Here is an 18,093-nt window from a genome sequence, read left to right as displayed (position 1 = left end):
ATGGCAATGAGATGATATAGATGGAATGAATGTAAAACTAATGTTCTCCCATGTAAACTATCACATAATTTACAATAAAACATTTAAGAAAAAAAGAAAGAATATTTGTTTAAAAATTCTCTAAAGAAAATGGGTGTGCATTTTCCACGTAAACATTTTCATTAAGGGCTACTTAAATTAATGTGGTTCACTGAACAAAACTTTGTACTATTACAAGCACTGTCCTAACTAAGAGTATTGCTAATTAATTAAACAGAAGATTTACTGAGCACTACTATGTGGCACTATATGGAGGATAAGCACTGGACTGCTAAACACAAGCTCAGTAATTCAAACCCACCAGTTGCTCCTTGGAAACCTTCTATAGCAGGGGTAGGAAACGCCCAGCCTGCAGCCCGTATAAGGCCAACAAAATCATTTGGTCTGGCCCTGCCAAGGCAACCACAGTTCCAGTCATCACATGTGGTGGTGTTGTTGTTAAGTGTCATTGAGTCCGTTTCAACCCACAGCAACCCTGTATAGGATTTCCAAGGAGTGGCTGGTGAGTCTAAACCACTGACCTTGCATTTTCAAATCGACCTTGTGGTCAAGTGCTTTTCGTACAACGCCACACCAGGACTCTGGTCAGCCATCACACTGTTGTTGTTAAGCGCTTTCATGCTGGTTCTGACTCATAGCAACCCTGAAAGGTTTTCTGAGGTGAGTTTGAACCGCCGACCTTGCTATTCAAACGACTTTGGTCCAGTGCATTATCCCACAGCACCACACCAGGACTCCAGCCGCCACTTTGTTGTTGTTGTTAAATGCTGTCCAGTCAATTCCAACCTATAGCAACCCTGCATAGCATTTCCAAGGAGCAGGAGGTGAGCTTGAACCACCGACCTTGCAGTTCAAATGACTTTACAGTCTGACGCATTAGCCCAGAGCGCCACACCAGCTGTCATTTTAGGGGTAAGTTCATTGAATGTTTGACTAAATATATATAGCAGGCTAATTTTTAGGCTGGTAATTTTGTATGGCCTGCAAATGGTATTTTAAGTTTTGGCAGAAAAAAGGTTCCCCACTTCTGCTGTATAGGACTGTTATGAGTCAGAACTGACTCACTGGCACTTGACAATAACAACTACGTACAAAGGAGCCCTGTAGTAGGTTCCAAGTTTGGCTGCTCAGATCCACCAGTCACTAAGCAAGAGAAAAAAGCTGAGGCTTTCTGCTCTGGTAAAGATTCACAGCCTCGGAAATCCTCTACAGGGTCCCTATGGTCAGAACTGACTCCATAACACACCACCACCTCCATCACCACCATGTACAGGCCCTGGAAACTGTGAACACTGCAAACCTGATCTCTGGGTTTACAGTTCAGAGGAAATAAGAGACATGAGACAAATCATTACAATAAAGTGGCAAGTGTTACGAGGGCACAGAACGGTATGAAGCATGTAAACAGCTGCTATCAGGAGCAGTGACCCTAAAGTCACATTAAGTAGGAGTTAGGCAAATGGGGAGTCAGGCTTGGGAAGCAAGCAACAGTGTTTCAGACATGAGGACCTGGATAGGGAAGACCAAGATTACAAAAGTACTACACACGCGAAGAACCAAGTGAGGTCCAGGACTACAGAAAATGCAGTGACTATGAGAGTAGTAAGACATGTGGCTGGCCGCTGTACAGTGGCCAGCTTGAGGTTGACTTTGTATGCTACTTAGGAAGCTTGCATTTTTCCCCCAAGCAAATTACCCTGGGCAAGATTTTAGACAGCAATAAGCATCTAAGTAAACATTTGCTACACAGTGTATAAAACATAACAACTGGGAAGTGTAGCGGGAGCACAAACGGAGGAATGACTGTATCCTCAGTCTCTTTGCTGTCTCTTTTCCCTCAGTCGACAAAAACACTCAGATGCCTCCCTTGAATGGACTGGCTGTCGGGCTGCTACTCTTTCTAACTGCTTCTCAAAAGAGCAGTCTATCTTTTCTGTTGCCTGAAACTGCAGCCAACTTCCATAGTACTATTCATCTAACAATTTTCTAAAATCCAACTCCAGTAGCCATTGTGTCAATAAAAGTACTGAAGCAATGACCTAGATTCAAATCTAGTACATCCTTTATAAGTCTTTTTCCTAACAAACCTCACTACAGCTTCTGACCACTCAAAGAAAAATAGTATTTGTTAAAAAAAAAACAAAAAAACTGTTAAACAAAATTATCCATCAGTAGCAGCCTAAATGTTGCAAAAAGAAAATTTCCCCAAGAACTCCTTTAAGAAAACCACAGAAATATGACTGGTAGCAGGGAAAGGAAATAGCAATTCTCAGAGGTTCCAGTATTCTACTTCTAGGTGAAAGGCAGGCTACACTATGACAATAACTACAAATGAAGAAAACTGTTAGCCTTTCAACACTATCATAGTCCAACAGTGTTTAAACCCAAAGAAAGAAAATGCTATCACATTCCCTTCAAAGAGTTTTTACTTAACCTCACAAAAATTTACTCTTAACTGTCAACATTACATATCAAAATTTATAGACAGCCAAACATGTCTACTTTATTGCAGAACAACGGTGGCATATCATTCTCTGGGAGCAGTTCTATAATTAAGAGTCTGTCAGTGTTTCCATTACAGGTCGACGTTCTGAGTTTGCAATTCTGTCATAAACATCCTTACAAGGCTGAAACTTCATACACAAGGTCTTAGCCCAAGAGCAAATCACTGTTGTTGTTTTTTTTCAAATATGATAGTTTAAAATTATGGAAATTCTTAAAACATCTATGCCAAATGAAAACATGTAATTTTAACATCTTAGAATATATGAAAAGAAGTTTTAATTTTTTTCTATAACATTTTTAACCTCTGTTGATTCCCTAAAAGTCAAGGGGGAAATAAAGACATGAATCACCAACATTCAATAGGCTAGAATTTTAATACTCATTAATTTCTAATGCTCACATTTTTATCCACTGGTCTAGGTACACAAAGTTTATGTCTATTTGTAATACATAGAATAGAACCCAATAATTCCAAAATCTAAAAAAATTTGATGAATTTAGAAGTCTGGTTTTCAATTTGGGAGAGTTTACGTTACCTTATATTGGCTTAAGTATTCCAAACCCATCCACCCTAGAACATCGTTAGGTCATTTTAGTGCCAAAGGAGAACTATATTTTGAAGTTACGACAAGTTTCCTGAAGACATCACGATGCGTTTACTGGTATTAGATGTAAGCCAAGATTTAAACTTTACTTGATACATATTAAACATCAAATAATAACAGCTGACATTTATTAAGCACCCACCCACTGTAGTTGTTGTTAAATGCCACTGAGTCAGTTCCAACTCACAGCGACCCTGTATAGGGTTCCCAGGAAACAGCTGATTAAGTTTGAATCACTGACTTTGTGGTTCAAACTGACCTTGCAGTCCAGTGCATTAACCCACAGAACCACATCTAAGCTTTATCTCTAGTCTTCATAACAATTTTGCAACACCATCATTATCATCAGTGCCACGCTAAAGGTAACACTGGTTTTGATGACTGATTTTATGTGTCAACCTGGCTAGATTATGGTTCCTACTGGTTTGACAAATACTAGTCTAGTTGCTGTTCAATAATGCAAGCTAAATTAACTAGCCAATCAGATGAAAAGGAAGTTTCAGTAGTTGTGTTCTACCTCCAATCTATATTTTCGGCAGAACTTCCTGATCTTTATAGACCGTACCCTTTTCATCACCTGATCTATAGACGTGAAGATGCAAGCCTATAGGAGGCTCCAGTCTGCTGTCTGACCTATGGATTTTGGTATATTTTATACAGATAAAGCAGTTGTGGCTTCTGCTACTTCTACTGTGACCGGTGTCTTAGGGTTCCACGGAGCAACAGAACCAGCCAATCAGATGTACGTATACATACACACAGATGCATGTTTCTCTAGGAATCAATAAATATCAATGCAATACAGTGTATTGTGTGGTCACAATAGTAGGAGCAGGAGCAGCAGCTACTTTCTGCACATGATCTCACTTAATCTTCACAAGAAAGCCTACATAGTAGGGATCTACTATGGTCTCCATTGTACAGATGATAAAAGTAAAGTCTAGAGATATGTCACTCGCCTTGACCACTAGTACCACGTACCTGCATCCTTTGCACTACATACAGCACTCAGGGCACCCTGGCTCTGCTTTAATGGACATGCTTTACATTTCTCTCTGGATAATGCTCATTATGCTTTGCTATTCTTACTACAGCTTAACAGCATGCAGCAAACAAAACAATCCGCCTTTCAGTCCAATGTGGGATAAAGCATTGGACTGAAAGGCGGATTGCAGCCAACAAAACAGCTGTGGGATAAAACACTGGACTGAAGGCGGATTGATACACAAGGTCAGTGATTCAAGCTCACCAGCCGCTCCATGGAAACCCCATACAGGGTTGCTGTGAGTTGCAAGCAACTTGATGGCAACAAAAAGGGGAAAGAGTTGGTTAATACGAAGTAGTTCCATCTCTTCAAGAAGATTTGCACAATCTTCTTGAAGAGAAGGAAGTATAAATGCATTTAAAATGAACAGGCCTGAAGCTGTAGCTGAAGGTGCTGAAGCTTAAAAGTACAAAGGAAAACAAAACAAAACCATTTAAATAGAAAGATTCTATTCTTTCCACAGAAACCCTATACAGGGTTGCTACTTAACAACAACTTTCTTTCATATGCAAGAGAGAGGCAATCCAATAGGGCAGTGAAGTCGCTCAAGCCTGGGTTTGAGAACCAGGTCTTCCTCTTATCAGCCCAGTTTCTTCCTATATAAAGTGGAGATAATGGCATCACCTACTTCATAGGTGTGTACTAAGGACTAACGAGGTGGGCACAGTGGTTCTGTACAATAAGCACTGAACTGTGACTCACAAGGTTGGTAGTTTGTGCCCTTCAGTAGCTCTGAGGGAAAATGGTGAAGCTTTCTGCTCCCACAAAGATTTGCTGCCTCGAAAATCCTGTACATGGTTGTTCTACTGAGTCAGAATCTACTCAACAGGACTTAACAACAACAAAGACTAAATGAGATAATGCTTAGCAAAACCTTGTAGGATGTTTTTTTTTAGGATGCTTTTGATAACGACAATGTTGCTTCTGTTGATGTACTAATGCCACCGCCACATCCTGAAAATTCCGAGTTGCCCTTCAAGGTTCTAGAACTGAATATCCACCTGCATGTTCCCTTGTTGTTGTTGTTGTTGTTGCTGTTGTTAAGTGCCATCAAGTTGATTCCGACTCACAGTGACCCTATGTAGGGTTTCTGAGGAGCAGTTGGTAGGTTTGAACTGCCAACCTTGTGGTTTGCAGTCCAATGCTGATCCAACAGCGCCACATCAGGAATCAATCTCAAAATTCATCATGTTAAAAAAGAAGCTAACCTAACCTTCCATCTCCAGGAATGTCATTTTCCTCTAGTCAGTCACCCAATATAAACCCAAGAGACATCCTTGAGCCCTTCCTGTCCCTCAACCAGTCACCAAGCCCTATTAATTCTGTTTCTAAAATATATATAAAACTTGACTCTCCTCTCTAATTCTTCTGGTCTATATCAATGGTTCTTGAAACTAGTTTTCTCAATTCCTGGTCCATGAAGAAAGGAAGTACTTTTTATTCAGCTCTGTGTCATCAGGATATAGCAAAGAGTAGTCCTCAAAGAAGTATTTGTTTAGAAGCCAAACGAAAGGGTCAAATTGGTTCCAGAGACCAAAGTCTTTTCATTGTACCATTTTGCCTCTCTATAATCTAAGTGCTTAAGGTCTAAGCCAAACTAGTTTTTCCTTGAAAAGCATCTATTCACTGTAGAAGTCTTTTATGTTTTAGTTAATAAACACCATCTGTCATATTTAGAAGTTCTCTATTCCCATGATTTATTTTTTTGTGGAGCTCACCTACCATGGACTGTATTTAAAATTCTATAAATAAGGATAAAATACCATAGAATATGCCAAGTTCTTGAGAAAGAGTAATTCTAAAATAATAAATACTGTTCATTTTTATAGGAATTTAGATTTATGCTATTCTAAGTTGCTTATAAGACTTCTATGATGAAATACTGAACATTTTTTTTCTTCCTTTGACTGATACACAATTTAATGCCCTAAACTGTAATTTGATCAGCAACATAGTATTCCTCTGACATTTCTGGCTTCCTTTCATGGATGTATCCATCATGACAACAGTTCCTTTAAAGTAAGGAAATGATATATAGGTATACCAAGAACATAAAAACCAATAACAAAAACATCTTTACCTCCTTTTAGAAAATGAAGAAGCTGGTGCGTTTGTAATGTCAGGTTCCCAGTCATCTTCAGGGTCACAAAAGACATCTTCACCCCTGTTACTACCATTACTCTAAGGGGAAAAAAATTGTCATGCGTTAAAAAATGTTCAGCAAATTAAGGGAAAAAGTTGTGCATTTGGTTACATTTTAAATATACAGGTAATTTGGTAAAATAAAAATCAATTGCATTCTTGATAAAATAAAAAGTCAATCACATGATACTGTTGTTAAGTGCTGTTGTGTCAGTTCCAACTCTTAGTGACCCTGTTCCGAGGAGTAGCTGGTGGGTTTGAACTACTAACGTTGTGGTTCGCAGTCCAGTGCTGATCCACAGTGCCACACCAGAAGTCATATGATACTAGGATTTATTATATTAAAAGAGATCCATTAAATCCTAGGTATAGCAATTGGTCTCTATTCACCTGGAACAACAGAGGAGGAAGGAGAGTCTCCTGTTGTTTAAGAAGAGAGTATGTAATGGGTGGCTAACTGTCTCCATTAACAAGTGCCTCTTTTGCCACGAGAATAGTATTGGATGTTTGGCTATCATTACTGAACATTTTAATAAAAAAGATTCCATAGCAGAAACCCGATCAAAAAGGGAAAGAATGAAGAAAAGAAATTCCAAAAGTTTGGATGAACCCCTGAAACTACTGCCCTGAGATAATTTTTAAACATCAAACCAAAAATAGCCTCTGAAATTTTCTCAAAATCAAATACCTGAATTTAACTAGTAAAAAAGGTCTACCTTGAGCATTATGCTCTTTTAAGAACATGGGATCAAATTGACAACAGTAACTCTGAAAGACTGGAAAAGGAACCTTGTGGGCCAGTGAGTGATGTTAATGGAGGATCAACAACTCAGAAAAGGAGGTGAGAATGGTAGCAGAATTTGCAGTAGGCAATCAGTCTCATAGAACTGTCTATGTAGAAACTTGAATTGGTGTATATTTTGCTCTATATAGTTTCAACAGCAACAATAAAAATGTTTAAATAGCAAAAAAGATTTCTGCTAATAAGAGCAACTAAGTTCATTAAATAATTCAGATATAATAAATTTTGCATTTAGGAGACATAATAAAAACAAAAAATAAAATCCTAAGGAGAAAAATTAAATTTAAATTAAATGTTAAGAAGAAATAATTGCCTGATCAAATATATTAACCATCAAAATCTCTATTCTAATCCAAATATTTAAACTCATGCCATTTAAAGTTCTAAAAATACACTGTTTTAACACTTCATTCTTGGGTAAAAACACACTGATCTGAGCCTGATTTGGAGGTATGAGGGGGCTTCAAAAAGTTTGTGGAAAATTCCACTACCTTTTTTTTTTTTTTTTAGTTTCTACATGTACAATTTAGTAACACTGATTACTTTTTTTCATATGCTTTTTTTTTTTTTTAACTTTTTATTGAGAATTGGGCGAAGGTTTACAGATCAGATGTTATACTTTCAACAATTCATACAAATAATTTCATCTCAATTATCCTTTAATGCCATTTTCCCACAAACTATTTGAAGCTTCATCATACTATAATTTTATGGAAAAGTAGACAAGGAGTCTTGGTGTAGTTCTATAACATAAGCATTGGACTGCTAACCTCAAGTATGTGGTTGAAACCCACCAGCCACTCCTTGGATACCCTACACAAGATTGCTGAGTTGAAACCAAATCAACAGCACTTTAACAACAGACTGAACAAGTACGGTGAAAGAATACAATCCTAGTACATATCTTTCCTTATTTTAAATTATTCAGTATCCCCTTGTTCTGCTCTAGTAACTGCCTCTTGGTCTATGTATTGGTTCATCATGAGTACAATGAAGTGTTTCTGGAACACCTGTTCTTTGCAATGTTATTCATAGTTTCTAATGATCCTCATAGTTGAATGCCTTTATAATCAATAAAGCACAAGTAAACTGCTTTCTGTATTCTCTGCTTTCAGCCAAGATCCATGTGATATCACCAATCATATCCCTAGTTCCACAGCATCTTCTGAATGCAGCTTAAGTTTCTCAAAGCTCCCGACTGAAGTACAGCTAAAACAGTTTTGTAATTATCTTCAGCAAAATTTTACTTTCATAGAACACAGTGATATTGTTTGATGATTTCTGCATTCTGTTGGGTCACCTTTCTTTGGAATGGACAGAAAACTGGATTTCTTTCAATCGGTTGGCCATGTAGCTGCCTTCCAAACTTCTTGGCATAGACGAGTGAGTTTGTTGAAACCTTTCAAAACTTGCATACAGTACCTTTTTGACCTATCCTCGACTAGTGGCTGAGAACTCTAATTTCATGGGAAAAGAAGGACTAAGAAATAGCGGCCAGGAGGCAGGCTTGTAGAATATGCCCTTTGGTGTTATAAATTACTATATATGTCTGAGTGTTTAAAAAAAAATGTCAAAGTAACAGGGAAATGTAAATATGCAAAATACATACAAATGTATAAATACACATTATTGGGCACAATAAGTTTATTTTAAATGACATAAACTGCTTTACGTCTACTGGATTTCTTCTTACCTTAAGCTTAAAGATACATTTTTTAAAATGTATAATCAAATAGATGCCGCTTTAAGTTTCCCTATTATAGTTACAACTATGCTGAAACAAATCAATAAAACTCCATTTGCATATAAAATTAAAGCAAACATACATGATTGTAATTATTGATTGTTTAGGTAATGTGATGGATTGCCTTTTATTTTCTGAAGTTTTAATGAAAATGTCACTTTTGCATCTTTTATTTTAAAAATTCAGAAAAATTTTACTAAAATTCCAAACCTCATAAAGTTCTTTCATTGCTGCAAGCTTAGATTCAAACTTTTCCAGACTCCAGAAAGTTGAGATTCCTAGTCTCAGGTTACGAACTTGAACTTCAACAGAAGCTTCAGAGCTTTCATTATCTGATGCATCATGTCTGAAAGGGGAAAAAAAGCTCATCCTAAAACACACATAAACTCATTTATCATGAAACTTTTCTGGGTTAGAGTAAGTTTGATACCAATTCAGTCCAGTGAGTAAATCCTTCCATAGTTGAGCATTTTTATTTTTAGTACAGTGATAATAATGCTACAGTATAAATGGTTAAGCACTCAACTGCTAGAAGAAAGGTTGGCAATGTGAGCCCAGCAGTTCTGGTATGGTGCTGCACGCTAACACGCCAGACTACAAAGTTATTTAAAGTGCAAGTTCACCAGCTGCTCTTTGGAAACTCTACAGAGGGTCGCTATGAGTCGGAACCGACTTGACAGCATGTAACAACAACACAGGCTTCTTGGAAGGCAGCCCTCCTGATCTGCCTTGAAAACCCTACGGAGCAGTTCTACTCTGCACACATGGGGGGCGCCCTGAGTCAGAGTCAACTAGATGATAATTAGCAGCAACAGGAATCATGCTTCGTACACACTATAAAAATGCATTATACAAATAGTTTTTAATAAAGAACAAAGCCCTAGTAATTTATATTCCTTTAAAAAAGTCAAAGATCACCAAATTTTCAATACAACAAGATTACTAAAATTTTAAAACATCTAAAATTATTATGCTTATAAAGTACATGAGTATGTTCATTGTTGAAAATCTCTTTTACTCCAGAGTAAGTGCTAAAGGAAGAACCTAAAGTTTCATTAGACGTTGACATTAGCTCTTACGCAGACACTACAGAATACTTTAACTTTAGTGAAACTTAATTTTTTAATAAAGAAAGTCATATATGAAGATCACCTATGTAAAAAATAAAAGCAGCACTTTACAATTAGGGTCACTAATTACTCACCTGCCAAAAACATAGTATTGTCTTAATTTGCTGCTGATGGCATTGGCTTCCTGAATCATCATTGAGAGTTTCATGGAACTCCAATTTGGCTGAACTAATACAGAGAAGATTCAAAATACACAAATAAGCATGAACATACCTCACTAGACAGAACAACTGCTGGAAAAAAATGATTAATTTTAAATGGATGGTTTTAATTACATTTAATTCTTGAGTAACTTTTTATCAGCCCACAACGGTGAAATTAAATAATCTTTACATAAAATGAGGCTTGTTACCTGCGGTGAAATGGAAAAAAATGCAAGTTGATACTGACAGGATAAGGATTTTGTAAGACAGGAAACATCAAAGGCAATGCTTTCTTTCTTATTTCTTTAAAATTTTTCTTTTTTTCTTATTTCTTAATTTCTCATTTCTTAAAAGAATCAAAAACAATGAACTCCAACCTTACTTATATGAAACCACCTCCTTTTCATTTTGCTTGAAAATTAAATGTAGATTTATTTGGTCAAAATTAAAATAGAAAAATAATTGAGTCCATAACTTCTTTTTACCAAATATGAAATTAAGATTTCATCACAAATAGTCTCTGTATTGTTCAGTCAAATTTATACCCAGAATGCTCCTATAAAACACTTTAGAGCATAAATCTCACCTTCACATGGTTAAAAAAAAAAATCAAGGATTTACTGCAAGGCACTGTTTTGGACCTTGAGAAGAATAAATACAATGTCTTTAACTTATCTCTTCCAACAAATATATTTACATTCATAATTTCAAAACTCTTTAAAAACAGAAGTTATAGACAGTACATAATGCAACTGCCAGGTATTTAAAAAGTTAAATCTGCTTTTGATAGATATGTGGATCCAATGACGGTTTTATAGAGAATTCAGGGGCAGAAGAACCTGTTACTTCTATAAGCAAACACTGTAACTCAAAAGAATCTGTTAAGCAACACTATGGACATATAACCAGCAAAATCCAGAATTTGGGAAACTGTGCTTACTGCACTTAACAACAACAGGACAAACAACATGATTCTTCATATAAATTACAAAGGGGGCAGAGACAATAAGGGAAGAGGAAACGAGAGAATGGAGTGAGTTTACAAATTAAGAGAGACTTAGGAAACTGGTGTAGTGAATTAGCTAACGTCTCTTCTAGCCATAGTCTGTAACTCCCACCAAACAATGTTTCAGCCCTGCTGGGTCTGGGAAAGAGAAGGTGGGAGAAGATACTGATAGGATGACATGATTCAGCAGCGATGTTAACAGAGTTCATTATAATTGTAAAAACTTGAAACTCTAGCATGGGTATAAAATGAGCCATCTCAGAAGCAAGCATGGAAGGAATCTTGCTGCTATCAAAGAAGAGCCAAGCAGGAGGGTGTCCTTTGAAGTCAGAGATACCAGCGCAATCAACCTCCTCAAATCAGGGACAGAAGCTGTAACACTGGAGATGTAGCAGAGGAGGAACAACAGCAGAAACAAGAACCAGAGCACGAGACAGAGCAGTGGACCTCCCAATCCATGGAGCAAGGAAAGCTGAAGGGCTTTGGGCAGGAAGCTTGCTTGAAGAGTGAGTTGACACCAGGCACGACAGTGGGGGAGCTAGGTTTGCTGACCGCCTGAGCTAGAGCTTTCAGGCCGAGGCTTTTGGTGCAGGGATGAGTCCTATGGGCATTATCAGCCACTGACTGGAACAACTGTGCCCTGAGCATTTTCTGATGCTGTATTGCAACCCGTTAACTTCCCTAATTAACTATATGAATTTAAGTATGGTATGAGAGTTCTGTGTGGTCACTGCAATGAATTACTGAACCCAGCTGAACAGAGGGTTGTGGGAAGAATGGTTGGTACAATATTTTTTCAGAAATATATCTATGAAATGCGATGTGTGGACACTGATTCAATCAAACCAAAGGTGAAAAAGAAAAAATTATAAAATAATTCAGATGTGAATAAAGACTAGATATTTTAATAAGTATGTTAAGTGTCATTGAGTTGTTTTGACTCACAGCAATGCTCTATAAGGGTTTCTGAGGGCAGCTGCTATATTTGAACCACTGACCTTGTGGTACAAACTAACCTGGCAGTCCAGTGCTTTCATTATTAATTTCAGGTTAACAATATGGTTATGATTAGAAGAATAAGAGGAAAGAAAGTGTCTTCTCTAAAGAGACACAGTAAAGACACAGATTAGGATTTGCTTCAAAATAGCAGAAGAAGGTAGAGGGTGTTGATAAAGCTGAAATAAGATTGAAGATATATTGATAACTGCTGATGTTGGTTTATTGAACTGAAATCTCTACTTTTGTAGAGATGTGAAGACATTTGTAAAATTCCCAGTGAAAAAGGAAACAAATGACACAGTGATAAAGTGCAACTTAGATATAAGGACTGAAACGAAAAATCATTTCTAAAGCATGTTACATGTTAAAATAATAAAATAAGGAATTTTCTATTTTACTTATGCAACTAAATAGTCTAACAACTAAATGTCACTAAACAGTCACTCATATACATTTATTTAAATCCCATAGCATCTACAATAAAGCATTTTGAATATACAAAAGCAACTAAACTATCACCGCAGTAATCATAGTATGTAAAATAGCATGATGACTTTAGAAAATGCCACTAAAACAGTATTTTACCTACTTCTAAAATTTTTATCCCGCTTATTCCGATTCTGCTGTAGAATTTGTACTTCTTTAGCAATTTTTTGCTTTTCAGTTTCTAATGCTTCGAGAAATCGTGCATGGCGGATGCTGTGGTCTTCTAAAGCCTAAATGATATTTAAGCATATAGATCCATATAAGAGAATGCTTTCAAAGAAAGGTGTTCTGAAACTAATCTTATAATGGTAACACATTATAATTAAACATCTTTTTACAATCTGCTCATTAAATGTAAAAGATTTTTTAAATAACAGAAGATTTCTTTGTAAAATAACTTTCCCTATAATAAAGTCATTAGGAATTTTATATAACAGTCTTTTTCCTCCCATTAACAGGAAATTAAAAAAAAACCTTAAGAGAAAAAGAAAAAAACTGCTCATAAAATACTATAATGAAGAACACCTTTTGATAAGTACACAATTTTAACAGACAAAAATAACCCTAGTTTGATGCTAATAAGTCTCGTAGTTGTTGTTGTTAGGTGCCATCACGTTGGCACTGACTCATAGTGACCTTATGCACAGTAGAACTAAACACTGTCCAATCCTGGGCCAACCTCACTACTGTTGCCATGCTTGAGTCCATCAATGCTGCCACTTGGCCAATCCATCACGCTGGGAGTCCTTCTCTTTTTCTCTGACCCTCCACCTTACCAAACATGATATCATTCTCCAGTGACTAGTCCCTCCTGACAATATGCCCAAAGTATAAGAGACGAAGTTTGGCCATTCTGGCCTCCAAGGAGCACTCTGGCTGTACTTCGTCCAAAACGGATCTATTGGTTCTTTTGGCAGACCATGGCACTTTCAATATTCTCCTCCAACACCATAACTCAAAAGCATCAATTCTTCTAGGGTCTTCATTATTCACTGTCCAGCTTTCGCATGCATATGAGGTTATTGAAAATGCCATGGCATGGGTCAGGTGCACCTTAGTCCTTAAGCTAACATCTTTGCTCTTCAACACTTTAAAAAGCTCTTGTGCAGCAGATTTGCCTAATGCAACATGTCGTCTGATTTCTTGACTCCTGCTTCCGTGTGTGTTGATAGTTGATCCAAGAAGACTGAACTTCAAACTTTTCTCCGTTAATAAGAATGTTGTTTATTGTTCCAGGGTGAGGATTTTTGTTTTCTTGACATTGAGATGCAATCCATACCGAAGGCTGTGCTCTTTGATCTTCATTAGTAAATGTTTTAAGTCCTCTTCACCTTCAGCAAGCAAGGTTGTATCATCTGCTTATTGCAGGTTGCTAATGAGTCTTCCTCCAATCCTGATGCCACATTTTTCTTCGTATAATCCAGCTTCTTGGATTATTTGCTCCGCATACAGGTAGAGTAAGTATGGAGAAAGAATACAACCTTGTCACACACCTTTCTTAATTTTAAACCATTCAGTGTTCTCATGTTCTGTTCAAACAACTGCCTCTCGGTCCAGGTACAGATTCCTCATGAGCACAATGAAGTCTTAGAGTAGACCAACAAGTTTTTAGGTAAGAAGGTATGTTCTCATCAAGAGTTCTAGATTCGGCTATCTCCTATCAAGGTATCATAAGTTTACAAAGGAAACAGCAATGTTTAAATCCAGTTTTTCCTAAGAATAGAGCAAATTACCTATAAAATGAAATTACCTGTTTTGTAGCCAAAGTCTCCATTTCTAATCGCTTCTTGTTTACATATATTTCCTGTTCAAGGTGCTGCTTTGCCTTTTCTAATTCCTCAATTTTGTGATTAGCCTTTTGGTTATTGATTTCCTGCATTTTCTTCCTTTGAGATGCTTCTTCCTTTAAAGAGCAATAGTAAGTAAAATAACTCAGGCAAAAAAATGCAAAAAATTTCTTCAAAGTGGTACCCAAAAGTACCTTTGTTTAATCAATGCACTACTGAGAAATGTGCCGCTAGCATCTTTACGCCACTTTGATAATAGGCACTAGTTAACCTTATATAGAACTTTCAGTACAGGGGCTTCTGGGACTGCAAGGCTGCTGGCAAGCCAGGGCAGAGTCAGGGCTCTACAGTCCAGAGGACAGAAGTTTCTCTACCTACCTTTTCTTTCAAGTAGTTATTGTCTAATAATAAGTTGCTTCCTCGAATAAAATTAAAGGACAAAACTCACTGCGAATTTGACTATACCCCTCGCTCCCTTGAAGGGACAAAATTTTATAGCCAGCGACACATTAGCTGGGTACACTATCAGAAAGAATAAACCAATTCTGCCTTTTACCAGTTCTGCTTCCAGTGCTTTTATTTTGCTTTCATAAGCAGCTTTTTGAGAAGAAAGCTCTTGCTGAGCCATTTCTTTTGCAATTTGGATTCCCTGCATCATCTCTTCCTTTGCTTTTAACCGTGCGTCTTCTATTTCTGCTTCGAGTCTACAAAGAGGCAAAATATTTACAGGGCACATAGTCAAGAATTCTTTATTTACAGTAACAGTTTTTAAATAATATTAAAATGTCTTTTATTTCAAAATGTAATTTCTGACATTCTTTCAACATTTTTCATTTTTATTAGCTACAGAATTATTTCTACATAAAACCAGAAACCAAACCCACTGTCATCAAGTTGATTCCAACTCACAGTGACCTTATAGGACAGAGGTGGACTGTCCTGTCCTACAGGGTTTCCATGGCTGTACCCTTTACAGAAACAGACTGCCACATCTTTCTCCCACAGAGCAGCTGGTGTGCTTGAACCACTGACCTTTCAATTAGTAGATGAGCATGTCACCACTGTGCCACCAGGTGGAAAATGAAAAAAAAGACAAAGGGATTTTTCCACAAAACTCTTAGATGCCCCTCATATTTATACGTTTCTCCACTTCCATCAAGTTGGTTCTGACTCATGGTGAACTATCTGCAGGGTTTCTGAGAATATAAATCTTTACGGAAGCAGACAGCCTCAGAGATCTCTCTCTTGTTGAGCAGCTGGTGGGTTTGAACCACTGACATTAACAGTTAGCAGTTTGATACTTAACCCAGTACATCACCAGGACTCCCTTACTTATACATATTGTTAAGTGCTATCAAGTCAGTTCAGACTCACAGCAAACCTGTATGGGGTTTCTGAGGAGTGGGGGTGGGTGGGAGGTGGGTTTGAACAGCCAACCTTTCAGTTAACAGTCCAATATTTATCCTACAGTGCCACATCAGATAGAGAAAATAAAACAATGAAAACTTACTTATTTCTAATTAGTTACTATTGTAGATGCCTAATAATTCAAGTAGTACATCAACTCTCCAGCATTGTCATAATTTCGTCCTCAGGGAACTTGATCACCTTTCCTCCCACAAGACATCACACTGGCTCATTGATGACATTCTTGGTAAAAACCGGCATATGAGAGAGTGGGAAAATAACCCAATAAAAATTCAGGTGCCTTCCACTTTAGTGAAGTTTCTAGAGGCTCACTGGTATGGGGTAAGTTGAGATATTTTTATTAAAGTGAACGACAAGTTATAGCATCTGTCTCTCCCACACTGAAAAAGAGGCACAATGTTTGGTGGGTTTCGATTCTTGGAGGCAACTTCTCTCTCATGTGTGTGCGCCAGCTTATTCATCAAGTGACTCAAAAGCTACGAGTTTTGAATGTGGCCTAGAACAAGAGAGGAGTCCTGGTGTAGTGCCATAGGATAAGCACTTGACCTCACGTTTGGTCTGAATCACAAGGTCGGCGGTTCAAACTCACCAGCTTCTCCTTGGAAATCCTATACAGGGTCATTATGAGTCAGAACCAACTCGATGGCACTTAACCACAACCACCACAACACAAATATATATTTCTAATGCTTAAGGAAAATAAATTATACAGAAGTATGATGCAGTAGCAAATGCTGCAGTGAATATTGTAGTTAACTTGATAGAATACACAAAATAGGCATATTTAACAGCAAAGTTTTATGTTGACTAAAAATTATATTTCATATAACTGTCAACTCATCTTTAGGTCATAGTTTAGTAAAATATTGAAAAGACTCTAAAGTACATGATATGTGGGCTGATACAACAGAGATTGTACCACATGTTTCAACTTGATAATAATTTGACATTTTGAGAAGTTAAAATATTAAATCAGCTTTGTCACCTCTCTATGGGGCAAAAAGTATCAATGATTATAGAAAATCAAAGTTTCTTCCTAATAAAATCCATGCTTTAGCAACTAAACTATATAGAAGTCGCCATCCCAAATTTTAATGGAGAAAGAATTGTTGTTAGGTGCCAAAGAATCAGTTCCGACTCATAATGACCCAAAGTACAAGAGAATGAAACACTGCCCAGTCCTGCACCATCCTCACAGTTGTTATATTTGAGCAGATTGTTGCTGCCATTGTGTCAATCCATCTCGTTGAGGGTCTTCTTTTTTGCTGACCCTCCACTTTACCAACATGATATCCTCGTCTAGGGACTGGTCCCTCCTGAGAACATGTCCAAAGTACATGAGATGAAGTCTCACATCCTTGCTTCTAAGTAGCATTCTGGCTGTACTTCCAACAGAGATTCATTTGTTCTCCAGGGAGTCTGTGGTCATTTCAATATTCTTTGCCAAAACCATAATTAAAGCACATCAATTCTTTAATCTACCTTATTCATTAAGTAGTTTCACACGCATATGGGGCAACAGAACAGGCCATGGCTTGGGTCAGGAGCATCTTAGTTCTCAAGTTGACTTTGTTACTTTAACACTTTAAAGAGGTCTTCTGCAGCAGATGTACCCTACATACAATAGAGCATTTGATTTCTTCATTGTTGCTTCCATGAGCATTGATTGTTGATTCAAGTAAAATGAAATCCTTGATAACTTCAATCTTTTATTCATTTGTTGTTGTTAAGTGCCGTTGAGTCGGTTCCGACCCATAGTGACTCTGTATAGGGTTTCCGAGGAGCAGCTGGTGAACTTGAACTGCTGACCTTGCAGATCAAACCAACTTTGCAGTCTAGTGCATTAACTCACAGCACCACACCAGGACTTCTTTCTCCATTTCTCATGTTATTTATTGGTCCAGTTATAAGGATTTTTGTTTTCTTTACATTGAGTTGTAATCCATACTGAAGGCTGTATTCTTTGATTTTCATCAGTAAGTTCTTCAAAACTTGTTGATTTGAAATCCTTCGTATTCTTCAAATTTATCCTATCTAATTGAACTATACTTACCTCTGTCATCTCCTAACTTGGCTTAAAGTCTCTAACCTTGCTCTACCTTTAGTTCATTCTCTAGACCAGGATCATTGTGATCTTTCTAAAAATATGATTCAAAGTCTACCTCATTAAAATTCCTTAATGACCCCCATGTTGTTTTCAGGTGCCATCGAGTCGGAACCGACTCATAACAA

The 18,093-nt window shown here is 37.3% G+C and overlaps 1 protein-coding gene across 1 annotated transcript in view; it reads right to left on the bottom strand.

Moving 5' to 3' along the window:
* KIF14 (kinesin family member 14) overlaps positions 1-18,093 on the bottom strand; it is a 68,821-nt gene that overhangs the window by 20,579 nt on the left and 30,149 nt on the right. The window contains exons 16-21 of the mRNA XM_006834162.1: positions 14,990-15,137; positions 14,397-14,549; positions 12,750-12,876; positions 10,087-10,180; positions 9,093-9,228; positions 6,275-6,375 (exon numbers count right to left, since the gene is read on the bottom strand). Coding sequence (XP_006834225.1) covers positions 6,275-6,375; positions 9,093-9,228; positions 10,087-10,180; positions 12,750-12,876; positions 14,397-14,549; positions 14,990-15,137 — 759 coding nt within the window. The remainder of the gene's footprint in view (positions 1-6,274; positions 6,376-9,092; positions 9,229-10,086; positions 10,181-12,749; positions 12,877-14,396; positions 14,550-14,989; positions 15,138-18,093) is intronic.

Source organism: Chrysochloris asiatica, unplaced genomic scaffold (genome assembly GCF_000296735.1).
Source record: "Chrysochloris asiatica unplaced genomic scaffold, ChrAsi1.0 scaffold00009, whole genome shotgun sequence".
Taxonomy (NCBI): Eukaryota; Metazoa; Chordata; class Mammalia; order Afrosoricida; family Chrysochloridae; genus Chrysochloris; species Chrysochloris asiatica.
This window is presented reverse-complemented; position numbering and strand designations above follow the sequence as displayed.